At 47.9% G+C, this 16,818-nt stretch overlaps 1 protein-coding gene across 1 annotated transcript; it reads right to left on the bottom strand.

Moving 5' to 3' along the window:
- Positions 1 to 1,591: 1,591 nt before the first annotated feature.
- NEURL1B (neuralized E3 ubiquitin protein ligase 1B) lies at positions 1,592 to 14,681 on the bottom strand. The gene is made up of 5 exons (XM_010166317.2): positions 14,630 to 14,681; positions 7,248 to 7,808; positions 3,727 to 4,434; positions 2,627 to 2,752; positions 1,592 to 1,836 (listed from the first exon to the last, which is right to left on the bottom strand). Exons 1-5 carry the CDS (start codon positions 14,679 to 14,681, stop codon positions 1,592 to 1,594), a joined length of 1,692 nt encoding a protein of 563 aa, XP_010164619.2.
- Between the last annotated feature and the right edge of the window lie 2,137 nt (positions 14,682 to 16,818).

Raw genomic sequence — 16,818 nt, 5'->3', positions numbered from 1 at the left:
AAACCAGCCAGGCTCAGGCTGAAGGACTGGATAGAAGCTGTGGAAGTGGGCAGAGGACGGAGAATGGAGCAAAGCTCCTGTGGGAGCAGTAGGGAGGAGGACACCAAGCTGCTCATCCCAGCCCCAAGGCTGCACGGCTCAGATGCTACCCAGCTCACCCAGGTTGCTGCTGCTTGTAGCTGTCTAATACCACAGCTGAAACCCATTTACCTTTTAAGTCCCAACATCCAGTAATAGCCCCAGAGCCTTTTCCTTTCCTCCTCCCAAGTAAAGCCAAGGGAAATAGATCCCTGCTCATCTCAACAAGTTCTCATCTACTGTTAGAAGACAATGTCCAGGCAGCTGGGAGCTATGCTTGGAAACCTGGAAAGGCAGGAGAAAAAGCAGGTAAAATCAGCACATACACAGTCCCCAGAAAAAAGATATGTCTGCTGGGACTGGGTCAGAAATTAATTTCTCACAATAAGCTCCCCAAAAGTCCCTGTGGTAGGGTGGGAGGAAGGCTGAGCCCTGCCACAGTGCTGGCTGAAGGGCCAGGGGAGGTGAGCCAGGCGAGGAGGTGAGCCAGGCAAGGAGGTGAGCCAGGCAGGACAGTGTGAGACAGCAGCTCTGCCACCAGCAAAGAGGAGCAGAGCACAACGTGGGCACGTGTGCCTGGAGGTGACAAACACCATCACTGCAGATGGCAGTTGCCCTGTGCTTTTTCTAAGCCAGGATGGCAGTGTGCCCCTCCAAATGCCCCTCTTGTCCACAGGCTGCAATTTTACAGCTTCAGCAGCCAGACACAGGGGCTGACAGGCCACCACCCCTGCTCACTGCTCCATCCCTCCTGCTGCAGCGCTTGGGGTTGCCTGGGGCTCTCAGTGGGCTCGTGCTCCTCACTGATATGCTGTGGCTGATCCCCACATCTCAGCCTCCCTAGCCAGAAGTCCCTGCTTTGCCACAGAAAGCAAAAGCTGCTTTATCTAAGTCCAGACCAGCTTCTCCATGTGCCCCAGAAGCCTGTTCAGGGGGGCGAAACCTAAACAAGTGAGAATCTGGCTGTGCTACTCTTTTGGCCTTAGCTAGTTCCCCTCACACAGATGAACATGATATTTCCCAAGCAGTTTTGTCCACTTTGAACCCTCCTGCTGCGCCTTGTCCTAAAATTGTTCCACCACAGCACAAGCACCTGGCAGCAGCCCAGAGCTGTTGGGACTTTGGGGTGGGGAAACCCAGTGGCACCCAGAACTGACCAAGTGGCAACCTCCCTTTCTCAACCTGCACCACAGCAAGCCTCCTCTGGAAGAGGAGGAGGAAAAAAAGAGCCTTTGCACAGGAAATTTCTCATTTGCAGCTGGGTTGGGTGCAAAGCAGGATTCCCCAGATTCACCCATGGGCAAACAGCCTGGCTGGCACGGCAGCCGTGCCTTTGGGCCCTACATGATCCTCAGCTCAATTTTATCCCTGAATTGTGCCCTACCAGTCAAATAAGGAAACACAGATAACGAGCCACTTGATAACGACTGACCAGCACAATAACCCATAAGCAGGGACGGAAAGGCATGATACTGCTAGCGGCGTTCACCCTTCCTACAGCCCGAGCCGGGCACTAAGGGCGGTATATTTTAATAACATCTTTGATGACCCGTCGGCAGATTGGGCAGCAGGCATTGAGCTGCTTCTTCAGCTTAAGACCGCAGGTGTTGCAGAGGCACATGTGTCCGCAGGTATAGATCACCGTGTCCACCTCGCTGTCAAAGCAGACAGTGCATTCCCCGTTCTTGCTGCCTGATGGCTCTGGAGGGGGGAAGACAGGAGAGATGGGGGGACTCAGGGGGGAGCTGGGAGCAGTCACTGCAAAAGAGGAGGAAGGGATGAGAGCACTTAGTCACCAGGATGGTGCAAACCTGACAGTGTACAACACACACACACACACTCAAGTCAATTTTTAAGGCTCTTCCTTCCTTTCTCATGACAAATTATAACTGGTAGCACAGGTACGGCTCTGGGCAGAGCCTGCCATACCTTTTCTACAGAAAAGTGGCATAAGCACAGGTTGCCTGGACTTCCCCAAGCAGGGCTGTGATTTTGCACACCCATTTCATGGTGTGGGTGTGCAGAGCCCCGCTCTCCCCAAAGGAGCCATGCTCCACGCGGGCAGCTGTGGCACTGCACGAGGGCAGCACCGCGGGGATGGTACCAGGCAGAGCCTGAGACCCAAATACCAGCATGTGAGCGGTTATGTGGGCATCCCTCTGGCAGTGCAGAAAGCAGTGGTCCGGGTGGTGAAAGACCCCCAGACACGATACTGCAGCACTGCTGCTGCAGCAAGGGCAGCCCCGCAGGGACCACAGTCATTAGACAGACTGACAAAGTGGGAAGCAACACGCATCCCTCTTTTGTGAAGGTGTGAAAATCTTCCCACCACTTTGTGCTTTCTTCCAGTTATTTATCTATTATTTATCTATTATCTTAAAAGTCTTTTCCAACCAAAATGGTTCTATGGTTTCTGTTGGCCTTCCAGGAGATGTAACACCTGCCCCCTGCCCTTGCCCTGCTGTCTTGCACAGCATCATCTATCAGCCCCCATCCCTGTCTTGGCGTAGCTGGCACAGCTGGGTGCCCAGAGCTCGGCTCTCCTTACCCAGCGATGACTCTGAAGCAGAAGATGACCTGTTCACGCTGAAGGCCATGTCCGAGTCGCTGTCGTACTGCGAGCCGCCGGGGGATCCTGAGGGAGAGATGGTCACTGGGCTGGACTGCACAGTGCCTGCAAACACAGAGAAAGCTGAGCCCGCCGTGGGGCAAATGGGCACCCACGTCCCAGCTAAAGGCCCCTTGCCCGGCGAGCCGCTCCCACCCCACATGCCCAGGGTGCTTTTGCAGAAAGTCCAGCTGCTGAGTTAAGTGCTGCCCCTTAGTAACGATACAGGCACACGATTTTGGATGTAACCTCCAGGACGAGGACCTGGCTATGTCATTGTACAATTTCTGTTCAGTGCTCCAGTGAGACAAGCACCAGGTTAACTGACAGCCATCATCTGGGGTGAAAAGTCACTTCCCCATGGTCCCGATCTCTCCAGCAACAGCAGCCTCAAGCTATCACTGCCTCACTGTCAGGTCAGGGGCAGCTGGGCAAAGGTGTTGCTTTAAATGAGAAAAACCTGCTTTACAAAGTCATCAACATCTGCTTTTCTGACAGAATCCTTAACATGAGGAAAGGAGAAGCACTGTAACCAGTCACCAGCAATAGATCAGAAGTGATGTCTGATACCGGAGCTGTGGCAGTGCTTGGGGAGCGATTACTGTCCATCAGCAACACACGCGCTTAAACCAGAGCTGCGCTCACAAAAATCATCACCCTTACTTACCAAGGCAGGAGTTTAATACCTGTTGGCTGAAATAGTGGGTTTATAAAGAATTCCTTTTAAAAACTAACCCTCTGAAAACCAGCTGCCTCCCACCCTCGTAGCCATCCCTACCTCCCTACCTGCTGCTTATTTTATCTTTAAAGTCTCACCATTTTCTGGGGGACTTATATAGGCTGCATAAATCTACATGACAGCTACCATGTCTCACTCACTCTTGTTTGCAAACACAAGGTGAGATCAGGAGCTGCTCCTTCACATCAGTGACCACCTGCTAAAGTCAACACTGCGAATGCAAACCTCTAACTCCTGTTCTGGCCCAGGAAACTTCACCAGCCACGTGCTCCCCATTATAATTTCTTTTGGCTGCACTTACCCAGTATTTTGAGCTGATTGATTACACCATGGATTGTAAAAAACACCCAGAGAGACTGTGAGGTGTCCACGCACATAAGCATTCCTCGGCTGGCTCCATTCAACCCGTGGTGCACCTCTCCATTTGGCAAGACCATGAAGCTGAGAATGTCACCGCTGTTGAGGACCGGGAACGCTCGGTAAACCACCCAGTACTCTTTGCGGTCCAACAGAAAGTCTGGATCTGCTGGGAGCTCATTTGTCCGTAAAGTACTCGGATCACAAGAAGTGATGCCAAATGAAAGGGCCCCATAGTACGGCAATCCAAGATGTCCTACTTCCACAAAGAGGCTTTCACCGATGTGCAAAGGCCGGTCAGAAAACACCAAAGTCCTATTGCTTTCTTGCCAGTTGGTGCATGCAACCATCCGGTCCTGAGAAAAGGTGACGTCAGGTCCACGGGTGGGGTGGAATCGCAGGTCTGTGTCCAGGAAGGCTGGGACCCCCTGGGCACGTTGCCGTCGGTTTGGGCAACAGGGGATGATATGGTTGTCTGTCGCAAGTCCTGGAACCCGACTTAGGTTTAGGTTTGCAATTTTGGCCACCACTTGGTTATTCTCCAGTTCATTGTTATTGAAATTGGCTGAATCATGGTTGCTCTGTGGAAGGCAAGTGCTGAGACGGGCAGTGCTGAGACGGGCAGTGGTCATGGTCTCTGCAAACATGCTATCTGTGAGATAAACCCAGTGATATGGGACATTAGAGTCAAGACACTATTGCCTACTTTTACAGTTACAATTGTTATTACTTCAGACTACAGATTATCTGAATTCTGTTCCTCTGAATGGAAAAACAATGGAAAAATTAGCCAGAGGTCAACCACTAACGAAAGGCTAGCAGTGGAGAGCCTCATGTGGAGCAGGCAGAGAAATGGCTGGATCTTGGCACTAGCTGAGGAAAAACAAGTGTTATGAAGTACCCATGTAACCTGGGAGCTCCTTGCACTGGTGAACAGGGAAAAGCTGTAGACCAGTGCGGGCATACAGCTTTCTTAGTAGAGAGGATTAATAGCTTTGAGGATGCCCTGTAAAAGAAGGAAACCTCTCAATATTTTATTATCCAAAGGTCTTATGCAAGCCAAATCTGCAACACAGTGATGGGTGAAGGAACACGAGCATGAACAGATATTCCTTTCACACTCCTTGTCATTGCCTTACAGTTGTGAAGTGTCCAGGCACAGATGTGTCCAAGAGAGGTCATTTTACAAGAAGATCTTAAGCCTGGTATCTCAGGAGTGTTCATACCACTGCGGAGATTCTGAATTGAGAGCTTGTCACAAAAGCTACTTGCTGCAGGTGTTACAAGGAAGACTTTTTTACAGTTAGAGGGTTATTTTCCCCTTTCACAGAGAAGGGAAGGTCAGGATGCTTACTCTTAATTTATTTCCCAGATTTTCACCTTGGCCGTGCGAGGCTGGGGTAGGGATTTAAAGGTGTGGGAGGTTCAGGAGTGCCCTTCCTTCTACCTCTAGCACTGCCCATGGCGGCTTGGACACTTCACCCCAAACGTCAGGCTTTAACCAGCTGAGCAAAGTTGAAGCATATGGAAGTTAAGAGTGTGCGTGAACAAAGCAGACTCTTGGTCTTCCCAAAGATGGAGAGAGCAGAAGCATCCCAGCACCAACACTGCCTGCTTCTTCAAGAAGAAAATCACCGGGCTTTTACCAAAGAAGGAAAAACACCCAAATCCGTCCAGCAGCTGCAAAGCAGAGGCAGTCTTCACTCAGAAGACCATGCAGGAGAGGCCATCAGTGCAGGCTGATGTCTGGACCAACTGCTTCTAGCAAGCACAGGATAGCTGGCAAGAAATGCTCCCACAGAGGAGTAAAACACATCCAAGCTTCACAATGCTGAAAGAAGCATTTTGTGCATCTGTATTTGGGTTATATTTCACGGCTTTCTTGGCTTGAAAAATTTTGGAGGAATAGATGGAGAAACAAACATATCTGCTTTGACACCACCACACCTGTAACAAGGAGGCTGGGTCCTGGTGCCCCAGATGGCTGAGCATCACCCTGATTCCTGGGGCAGTTTGTGGGGCTTGGTACTTTGATTAAAAAAAAATAAAAATCAGAGTATAGGAGCCCTCAGGCCAAGCCTTTCACTCTACACACTTGGATGCCATGGGCAGGACTGGAGGTAGAAATAAACTGCATTTTATTTTTCTAACTGTAGTTTAATGAGGAAGAAGGACTGTTCTGGTGAAGCAGCTGCACTGTCCAACACAGAAAATGCTCTTTCACCTCTGTGATGAGCACCAGAGGCTGGAGTGCGTCTCAATTGCAATTACAGGATAAGCTACTGGTAAGGTTTAATTACATATTTGAGGCAGAGCAGGCAGTGCAAAGTGTTGTTTATGTGTAGCCTTCTCGGCTGTAAAATAATTGGTACCATTCAGAAGAATACGTGATGGAGCTGCCTGCACACTGGACTAACCACTTCACAGCTTATCGCTGGTGTCTGCTTGGTGTGAGATGGAAGCACCATCCCCTTGAGCAGGTGCAGCTTAGCTTGGCTGTGAAAACTAAATCAGCTCCTAGAAGCCTCTGGGAAAAGGGCAACACTTTTGTATTTTAAAAGGATTCCCTGTGGTGTAGACTAGTTCAAAACACTCCATCTAACACTGAATTCATTTGAAATTTCAATGCTGTAAAAGTCATGAAAGGAAATTCATTCCATGGCAACCGGCTCGGTTTGCTAACGGGAACAAATTCAACCCTTCTTGCAGCCCTCCCCAGGGATGATGCTTGTAAATCAGCCAGGCATCACCTGAATGCAGTGATCTGCTTTGGGGTGATGGGAGACGTGGCACGTGGTGCAAGGATCCTGAAGCACACGGGAGCTTGCGCTCCATTTTCTCATCACTCTTCAGCTGGTGGGCTGCATCCTGGGCTGCAGCTGGTGCTTTGCAGACATACAGTGATGTAAGGGAAGAGTAAGTCGGGTTACGTACATCTGCAAACACAGCTTGAGAAACTGCCAGCCTAGGTGGGGACCAAGGCCAAGAGATGAGAGAGGGGCTGGGAAGGGTGCCAGAAAATTCTTGGGGAATGGGTGGCAGTTTTCCAGTGGACTGGTAGTAGCTGGAAATTGGGAAAGAACTGGTCACCTTTGTGTCCTCAGTCCATGGGACCTTGCTGTAAAGCAGCACCATGCTTTTCCAGGCCATAGCAGCACATCTAGCTCAGAAAAAGCTGCGTAAAGTTACATGTAAAGATTTACATTAATCCCTTCACACGGCTGCTATAATGCACAGCCTTGGGACTTTACATCACTGACACCTCTGGAATACATTGCTTTCTGGATCCCCACTGGTGGCAAAAGAAAAACTGTAAAGTTGAGGTACAAAACCAAGAGTAAATTAGTTTTCTTAAGTATCCCATAGGAATGATCAACCAGATAGATCATGCATCTTTTCTACATGATCATGCCTCTGTGGAATAAGTAACTAGAAGAGCAACCCCGAGCTGAAACACACACTTACCTAGTATTTGCACTTCATGGGTAATTCCATAGACATCTATGAGTGCCCAGAGAGGACCAGAAACTTTAATACCACAGTGAAACAATATTGGCTCCTCATCATTAATACTGTAGAAGACTCTCCCATGACGGTCAACCCAGAAGGCCAAGATATTGTCTCTTACAGCAAACCTCTCTGGCAAAGCCTTGGCCCAGTATCCAGGTCGGGTCACTAGGTCTGGACAGGCGTACTTTGGTATCTCATCAGAGCTCATCTGCGATGGGTCGTGAATGGTGAAGCCGAAGCGTAGGGCCCCGCTCCAGCTGTGGTGCACAGCCACCAGCTTCAGCCTGACTTTCTCGTAGAGATGGATGGGCCGGTTGGTGAAGGTGACCCCGTTGCAAAAACTGTTCCTTCGCGTGGCCTTGCGGGAGTGAGCGTCCAGACGCACGTTCTTGCCTTTGGCTTGGGAGTGGAAACGCGGCGGCTCCGTGATAGCGAGGACCGAGCGTCTCTCATGACTGCCATTGGGCAAACTGTAATAGGGGCGGCTGGAGACAGAGCGGGTCTGGTGGCTTGTGTCTGCAAAAGGAGAAACCAGAAGCTCCGTCAGCAGTGCTTGACCTGAGCCATGTGTTAGCTCAGCCCAGGCAACTGCAACTGGGTGGCCACGTGCTTTGCATTTCTCACCGGGAACTACACTATTTAACCTTAAAATGTGCTTGGTCACAACCTGCTCTTTGTTGCACCAATTTGGCCCTCAGCTTTATGCAAATATAAAGCAAATCTGTCTCTTGGGGCGAAGGTTAGGCAGCTTCCTTCTACGCCCTGCAAAGCTGGATGAAAGCGAACATCCTTTTGTTCCCATCAGATGCATCCTATTGCACTTGGAAAGGCTTAACGCTTGTGACTGTGGCTCTGAGTTTCCTATTTACAACGCATGAGCTGTTAAATCACCAGCTGGTGGCCAGAGTCACACCATTTCTAAGAACCGTGGCTGTTAAGATCAGAGGTGCCTAAGATGAACGCCCATGTAAGATGCTGCCACTGGATTCTCTGTCCCTAAATTTTGTAGTGATGAACAGGAGCTTTTGAACAACACAAATAACCCAAGACATTTAGCAGCTGGAGCACTACCTCTGCATCACCAGACTGTTCTTCCAAAACTTTCAACCCAGCCCCTGTTTCAGGTATCAGATGCAACTGGCACATTAAGGAACATTTTATCCCACAAAGCTTTGCCAGTACACAAAACCTCCCATTTAAGCTCAAAGCACTTTATAAATGATGATTGTTTTCAGCTTCACAGCACCACATATGGCACAGAAATCCTGCCATCCTCATTTTACAGATGGGAGAAGAAGAATTTATGGGTGAGATCTTGCAGCATTTAAAGTCAATAACAATTTTGAGACCAATTTCAAGAAAAGCAGATTTGAGGCCTAAAGTGAAGTTCACACAAGCGTGAAGCAGAAATGAAAAAAGCCCAACTTTTAATCTTAAGCCTTAGCTATGAGTTCCCTGAGGCAGAGACAATCTCTTTTGAATATCCCAAACACATTGGGTCCTGCTCTGGGACTGGGGCTCCCATGGCTACAACCACAGTGTTACAGGCACTTCAGTCTCCCCATTTCCCACCTCTCCTCCTCTTTGCACCTAGTTTTGCAGATTTTTAAAGCAAAAATAGAAGGCATCCTGGGTGCTCAAAGTCATCCTGTTAAATATAAAACTGCACCACATGCACACATTTATTTTGAAATATCTTGCCAGATTTGAAGCTTTAGAAGCCGCCTGCCTGGCCCTTCCTTCAAGCTGCTTCCTCCCTGTGTGTAACCCTTGGCTTTGCTTCGTGACAAGGGAAGGATTTTCTGACGCTTTCCTCTCTTGGAAGGAAACACCAGAAGACACCAGGAGGTCAGGTGGGAAAGCTGGCAGGAGAGCTGCAGTTGTGAAATCTTTTTTCCAAGCAAAACCCTACCAGGTAGGGCAGCAAGAGGCTGGGACTTGCATTTGTGTCTGAACTAACAGAGGCTCTAAGCAACCGCTGCCTTTGCAAAGGCAAGGGAAGAGGGGTCTCAGGCAAGATCTGAACACAGGATTAGCCCTTGAAATCAGGCATCTGCAACAGGAGTTAAAGAGCGACCGAGGCAAAAAGCTCCTGTTTGCATCAGGAAAAAGGTCAGTCCAAAATGATGACAGGCAAACGCACTGCCTGAATAAAAGGTCTTTTGTATCTCTTCGTTCGCACTGCACGTGACCATCGCTGCACAGCACAAGGTAATGGTTAATCCTGTTGTGCACTAATGTAAATAACTACATCCTTGTTCTTACACCAGAGGGGGTTTGCCATTTACATGCCAGGGCCACGAAGGCAAAGCGGGGGAAAAGGGGGGAAAGAAGCCCCCCAGCTGTTAAATCCCCTGGGGTAGTCCCCTGCCCAGCACAGCATCTCCACTCACAGCAGCACCATGGGTCAGGCTCCCCTCGGCTCTCCCAGTGCAGGAGGGGTGTCCTGGCTCTGCGGGGTCTGCCCTGGCCATACTCACAAGAGATTTGGGAATTCCTCTTGGGCATTCCCAGGAGAAATCTCATTTCTTGCCTCCTGAAGAGCTAAAATGCAGAAGATGGCTGCTCTCAGCACAGACCCACCTGCCGCTCATGTGGGTGCTGCTCCATGTGTCTGTCTGGAAATGTTCCTGAGAAATGATGCTGCTGCAGAGGAAATACTGCTTGGGGTTTCCTGAGCAGAGCTGCATGGTGGCATGAACCCAGCCAGCACGTGGCATCAGGCAAGTGGCCCCAAGCAATGAGGGGTGAATCCTCTCCTGGACACGCTTTCCCACACCAGCTCCCCATTTTTCACCAGGATTCACAGAGCCTTTTTGCCGTTCAGCTGGGATGGGGGTTACACAAAGCCACATCAGGTGCTGCTTGGACATCCTCTCAGGGGCTCCTGTGGGACGTGGTGGGCTCCATGCTGCTCTTTCATATCACACCCCGCCTTGCTGGGCAACAGCCTCCCTGTCTAGAGAAGCCCTCATTTTATAATTCATTGAGCTGCATTTTTTTTTTTAAATAGTTAAAAATAACTCCCCTGTGAAAGTGAGCACCCTGGCCTCAACATCCCCATGTTGGCCAGGAGGAGGGAAGAGAGCTTTTGTTCTCCTCTCCACTATCACAAGAAGCCCCTGCTTTCCTTCCTCCCACATCAGCCTGCTGGAGAAAAGACAAGTGTAAGGACTGAGCAAGGCGAGACGCAGTGCCCTCTGGCACGGCTCCCGGGCAGGGACTTCTCACATCGCTTTCCAAAAGCGTGGAGGACCAAGGCAGGAGTGACAGTGACAGCAGTGTGATGGACAGAAGAGCTATGACACGGGCACCTACTTCAAATGCAGCTTTGGGTCCACCCTGCCAGAGAGGAACTTGGGGCCAGGGTTCGGCGTTTTGTTTTGTTTTGTTTTTTTAAAAACAGGAAAGCATATTGTGGCTAAACAATAGGAAAGTCTCCAGAAGGAAATGAATGGATAATTTATTTAGAATGCTGTTCCCCCCTCACATGAACACCTGCCCGTTGCCACCAGGAATAAAGCCTGACATAACCTGAGGCTGAGCTTTCCCACTGGAAACACGCCTGAAGCTGAGCTTGGGCATGTGCTTTACTCATTAGGTACTGAAGGGGACTAGGCAAGCTCAACAGGATGTTTGTGCCTTTGAAATGCCCTAATTCTGTACTCACAATCACATTTTAGTCTCTCTGCTCTTTCTCCAAACCCTGCCCTCTCCTACCTGTTCTTTCCCACCCAAAAGCCCATAAGTGGGATGATGACAGCCAAGCTCGTGGCAGAAATGCCACCCAAGGGTGCCAGATGCCATGACAGAGCTATGCCAACTCTTTTTTTCAGCTATGAGATTCCTACCACGCTTTAAACAAGTAATTTCTTCTCTTTATGGTTTACTTCCCTGCCTAAGAGACAGTAATAGTATTCCTCCACCTTGCAGGAATCTAAAAGGATTAAAAAATGTAGGGTTCTCAGATACTTCAATCCCTGAGCCCTGTAGCATGTCAGGGGGCTGGCTAGATCCCCAAATGAACCCACTGGGTCCCCCTGGGTGATGTCCTGAAGTCCCATCCAGCATTTTGCTTCTTTTCATTCCAGAGTTTTCCATTTTTCATCCCTACTCTCACCAACTACAAACATGATGCTCACAGCCTGAGTCCCTCAAACGCACAAGCAGGGCTCCAGCAAATTTGAAGTAAGCCAGGAGAATGGAAGAAAAAGCTGTGCTGAAGGATTAAGAATGGTGTAGGGCTCCTCACTGAAACCTGCAAAAGAAACCCTGGCTGGAAGGCAGCATTTCCACCCACATGGGCTGCACTGAAATAGATTTGGGGTATTAGGACCCATGCTCTCCAATGCAAGCAGCTGTTGCACATCCAGAACTTCACTTGTTTTCCAAAAGGCCAGCACATTTATTTCTTAGGTTATGCTGACCTTTGGAGAGGTATTTTAACAAACGTGCACTTTGCATTTCAAAAAGGTACAGCAGGCAGACCCTGGACAAATTCCATATATTTATCACGGTTCCAGTTCTAAAAATAAACATTTTTTTCACCCATTTGTTCACAGCATCGGGTTTGCTGTGGGACTGTAATCCCACCAACAGCAGCAGGCAAAATTCATAACAAGAGCTTTCTCCAAGGCTGCTGCTCTCTGGGGCACGGGGCAGAGGAGGCTGCTTAGCTGGGGAGCTGACCTTAAGCCAGATTGATCCTGTCTTCGCTTGCCCAGACAAGCTAGGCAGGAATAATACCATGGAAAGCCCTAAAATGATGGAGAGGAGAACACTACAGCAGAGAGCTACGACTAGGGCAGCCTGACAGTTGGATGAGGAGGAGGAGGAGGAGTTTTAGGAGGAGGAGGAGAAGGGCACTGCCTTCCCAACACACCAGGGGTAAATTCATGGTCTGTATTAACTCTACAATCACTGCACCAAAAGACATTCCCTGGTTCCTTCCACCCTTTCCTGAGGAGCCCCTCCAAATAAATCCATCACAGAAGACACACAGGATCACAAGGCAAGCAAATGCCGGGGCAGCCAGGTGCCAACACAGGGATGCGCACTGGATAAAGTAAGGATGTTATGGGAACAGAAATGAGTTGGACCACCACGCCGTGGGGGAACAGCTCACAGGAGATGCAGCTCATGAACACGCAGCTGGAGCGTGGTTTCCTCGTGTTGTTCAGAGCAAAGGCTGAAAGGTAGCAGCGTGCAGCCTGAGATCCATCCATTAACGCTCACCGCGCAGGAGAAAGGGAATCCACCGAACACGCCTGCGCCTTATCTTTATGGCCGCTGCTTTATCAGTAACACTAGAACTTTTTCCTATTACAGTAGATAGTTAGGTCACTGCTGCTGCAACAACCCTGTTGAACATTAAACAAGGCATCTGGAGAGAGGGGGCAGGTGGCTTTTGCTTTGAAACAGGAAAATCCCAACAGGTGGGGACAACATGGTCAAGTTTACTGCACGATGGGAAGCTTGTAGAAACAGCCCTCACGGACTGAGAGTCAAACCCAGTGCAGTCCAGTAAAGCATGGTCCTCACCATGCACATCCCACTGCATCGTTACTGCCGGAGACGATGCACGCAGGCTGGAGCCTTGCCGGCGGCTGGAAAAAGCAGGCTGGGCTGTTACTGCAGATAACAAACGTTAACAGCAACATGAAACAGGATTCTGCTCCAACGTGATCTTATCTTCTGAGAACAAGAGATAAAAATCTGTTCACATATAAATTTAGTGCACTGCCTAGACATCTTTTTTAAAAAAAACCACAGAAAATGTGTCGGGGAGCTCTGCAGGAAGCGCTGGTGTTGCCTATTCCACACTCACCAGTGTGAATTTGAAAAGTTAGGCTACCAATTCCACTAAAAGGCTGCTAAGAAATTTGCCTCATTTTTTCACATCCTGCTGGCTTAAAAACTGGAAAACTCAACTTGATAATTAATAAATATCTTCCATTTAAATCCCTGTGGTTTGCACGACCAGTCCAGAGCCCTGCTTTGATGTAAGGGTCTCCCTGCCCAGTCCTCTCACCTGAGGTAAATTTCCAGGGAGTTAAAAACCCCCTCATCGTTCAATTGCAATAGAATGATACAGCCATTGGGGCATTATGGGGAGATTGAAGAGTCTGTAGTGAATTGCAAGAAATGTGACATGTTGGGAAAGAGGGGAGGAGGAAAGACAGAAGTATTTTTTTAATTAAAAGAAGGTGTGTTGTGGTACTGAGGTAACTCTCAATGAAAAGATCTAATGGACATACAACATTTTTCATTGCAAAACAGTCCAGAAAAATCCCTGGCAGAGAACAGGGATTGACTTTAACTCACAAAATCAAGTTGTGCCTGTCTCCATGAGGGTTTTCAAGAGAGAAAGCCCTCACACTTCTGTGGCTAATGCTTGAAACCAAACATTTTATGGGGAATTTTGTTCCAAAAATGATAAAATCATTTTTTTCCTAGGCAGAGGCTAATGACACATTTATTCTTGTCTTCTAGGTATTCCTCCATGAAAGCAGAGAGGTATTTGCCAAGAGGATTAGACAAAATCCTTTTGTTCTGATCCTTTTTCTCAAACCAGCATACAAGGGCAATACCAGTATTGCAGTATTTTCTGGGATGCCCCATCCCCTGTCTCCCACCATGTCCCCAGCAAACAAGCTCCTGCATCACTGCTCCTTTCAAATTAAGCCCTTTCCTCACAGTAGGGAGCTCATACAAATGCAAAGTTCAACCATAACACTTAAAAAAACGGTTGCCTTGACAGGAAAGCCAAGGCCAGGGCTCAGCTCTCCTGCTTAACTGAACATCACATTAAGACACCAGCATCGGAGCCAAAAGATGGCAAGTGCAGCTGAAACACCAATGTCTCCAAGATCCACCATCTGGCTTGAAGCAGAAAATAAACCATGACAGAAGGCTTGCTCCAAGGATGAAAAGTGCCAATTGCAAACGTTCCACGACCTAAAAGTGATCACAGAGCCCCAAAGACTGGGGAGAGCCAGCACTCTCCCAGGTCAGGCAGGAAAACTCTCCCAACCCACTTCTAGACCTTCTGCTTGACTTTGCTTTTGGGAATGTGGGCACATCATCTTCAAGCCCTCCCCAGCCTCCTTCCACCTGTAAACTGCGGGATAATGGTGACCTATCACTTCAGTGTTCCTTGCCAGTACTTTTCTGTTTCTCTTCACAGGTCTTCATGTCTCTTTATCTTTGTGCTTACCTACCACAACAACACCCTAAACTTTTTTTGGGGTCTTGTACTTTTAAAAGTTTTCAGGCCTTGGTATTGCCTTCTTTTTTTTTTTTCTTTTTTTTTTTCCCCTAGGCTGAAGATGTTTTACCCTGAGCTTGGCCATACTTTTTAATTTGGTTTAATGAAATAACTCCTTTCATTACATGCAAATGAAAGACTATTTAAACCTTTTAAAAAAAGAAAGGAAAAATATTATTTCATCTAGAGAGTGTTTTTATTTCCTTGCACAGGTGAGATAGCCAAGAAACTATGGTCTGGTGGTAAATGAACTCAAACTTGACATGGAGAAAGCCAGTGCACGACTTTGATGGTGTTGCACTTTCAGAGCCAAGTGGAGACCTCTGGCTTAAACAAATATGGTCTTGTGGATGAGGCTGTGGAAGCAGGATCTGCTATCAAAAATCTGCTGCTGGGTCTGCAAGAATAAGTAAGTTCACCTACACTCCCCTCCATCTCCCTGTTCCCCCATCTCTCTCCTCTTGTGCCTCTCACTCTGTTCATGCATGAATTTCGCTGCAAAGTTGGCCCCATCTTTATTACAGGTTTTTAGTTCTCCTGCATATAAATAGCACTAAGAATATACAGAAGCCAGCGATTAAGCACGGAAAAAAATCTCCTCTCCCCCGTATTATTACTGAATCTGGGTCAATGAGTCTGCAACTCTAGTAACAAATTCTTAGACTTGGTTAATGAGAGATAGAGCAAGAGTGAGCGGGAGAGGGATGGAGAAAAGGCAGGGTTCATGCCATAATCCCTGCTTAAGCCTTTCAGTGTGAGCAATGAAAGCGGCTGCATGATGGATGAGGAGCCTTGGAAATGGTGGAGCTTATTGTAATCCGTTATGTGGCCTCAACACCAAGTCCACTGGCTCGTGTCAGTCAGAAGGCCACACTCACAAGCCAAAGAGCTCTGAAAGATGTCAGGGATTTGAAAGGCATAAAATATGGGATGCAAAACTAGATAAAACTTTTGGCTACTGGCTAAAGATAAAAACATCTTGTCAAAAATAATCAGTCAGCCACTCTCACTGTAGCTCGTATCTGGAACGTTTGGACTGTGTTCTCACTAATATGCTGCATATGCAACACGTATGATTTCATACCCCAGGAGAGCAAACCTGTGCCTCCTACTTGATGTATTATGTTTTTGCAGAATTGTTACCTTCTTTAGAAGTTAAGTTTAACTTGGGGAGAGCAAAGGGCTGCTCAGCTCACTTTATCTTCTAGTCCTAAACTCAGAGTCTGTAGCACAGTTTTGGGAGGTGATCAAAAGCAATGAAAAGTAAGCAGTTGACATCTGTTTAAGCAACTCCACAAATGGTTTCTGAGGACTGCTAGGTTGGGAGACTAAATATTTTCCAAATCTAAATGCTCAGTTTGTCAGTCAGTGTTTAAACTATGTATTTCTGTGATTTATTATTTTCTTTGTTTCCTAGAAACAGACAATGAAGTGCACCATAAAGCAGAGAGCACTAAAAGATGGGTTCTTTGATTTACTGAATTCATACAGAAATGGGGTCCAATTTCCATGGATTTACAATGCTAAACTATTTTTTTTACAATGGCTGTTACTTCAGGCAGGTCTGAAACCTACTATCATCTTCTGATGAATCAATTCTGTTAAATCAAGTACGTTGTGCTCACTAAAAATTAAACCCAGCTTAGAAGGCCAACATCCAAGAATCACATTTCAACAGTAGCTTTGCTGTTACGTCAAGCACCATTTTTCTCGTGCATTCCTTTTTCCACAGCCTGACTCAAGGACAGTCCCACAGTACATGTGTCAGGGTACCTTTTTCTCTAACAACTGCTCCTACAGTCATTAGAGGAGAAGGATTTGGTCTTCAGTGGTTTCACTGCTCTACAGCATGGCTCCAATATGGATTTTCATGGCATCAAGACAGATATAGAGATATTTTTAATTTTATAGGATATTGTGACACTGGGGTCTGTCTCAGAGATTCCCTCCCCTGTCCCTCCCTGCACCAGGCCAGCAGCATTCACTGCTGTAGCAGAGACCATAGACACAAAAGTAACTCAAGGGACCCAAAAAAACCTGTGGTATTAGTGAGTGCTGCTGGTCCCTCGAGGCTTGAGCCTACCACATGGCTCTTGCTTTGAGGTGGGGAGGGACCCTGTTGTTGTGTCTGCGGGAAACCCATCGTATGTTCCTGGTTAATCACACTGCACAGAAAAGATCCTAGTTACAGTATTTTTCACAGATTAAAAAATGAATCTGAGTTTGTCTCCTTGCCACCAATTCCTCTCCATTCATTAA

The sequence above is a fragment of the Antrostomus carolinensis genome, unplaced genomic scaffold (genome assembly GCF_000700745.2).
Source record: "Antrostomus carolinensis isolate BGI_N321 unplaced genomic scaffold, ASM70074v2 scaffold12204, whole genome shotgun sequence".
Taxonomy (NCBI): Eukaryota; Metazoa; Chordata; class Aves; order Caprimulgiformes; family Caprimulgidae; genus Antrostomus; species Antrostomus carolinensis.
This window is presented reverse-complemented; position numbering and strand designations above follow the sequence as displayed.

Coding starts and splice junctions, on each gene's coding strand:
- NEURL1B (XM_010166317.2), bottom strand. CDS start 14,681: ATGAAAGGAGTTATTTCATTAAACCAAATTAAAAAGTATGGCCAAGCT. Junction 7,809..14,629: donor AAAGTATGGCCAAGCTCAGG/GTAAAACATCTT, acceptor CTCCTTTTGCAG/ACACAAGCCACCAGACCCGC. Junction 1,837..2,626: donor TGCTTCAGAGTCATCGCTGG/GTAAGGAGAGCC, acceptor CCTCTTTTGCAG/TGACTGCTCCCAGCTCCCCC.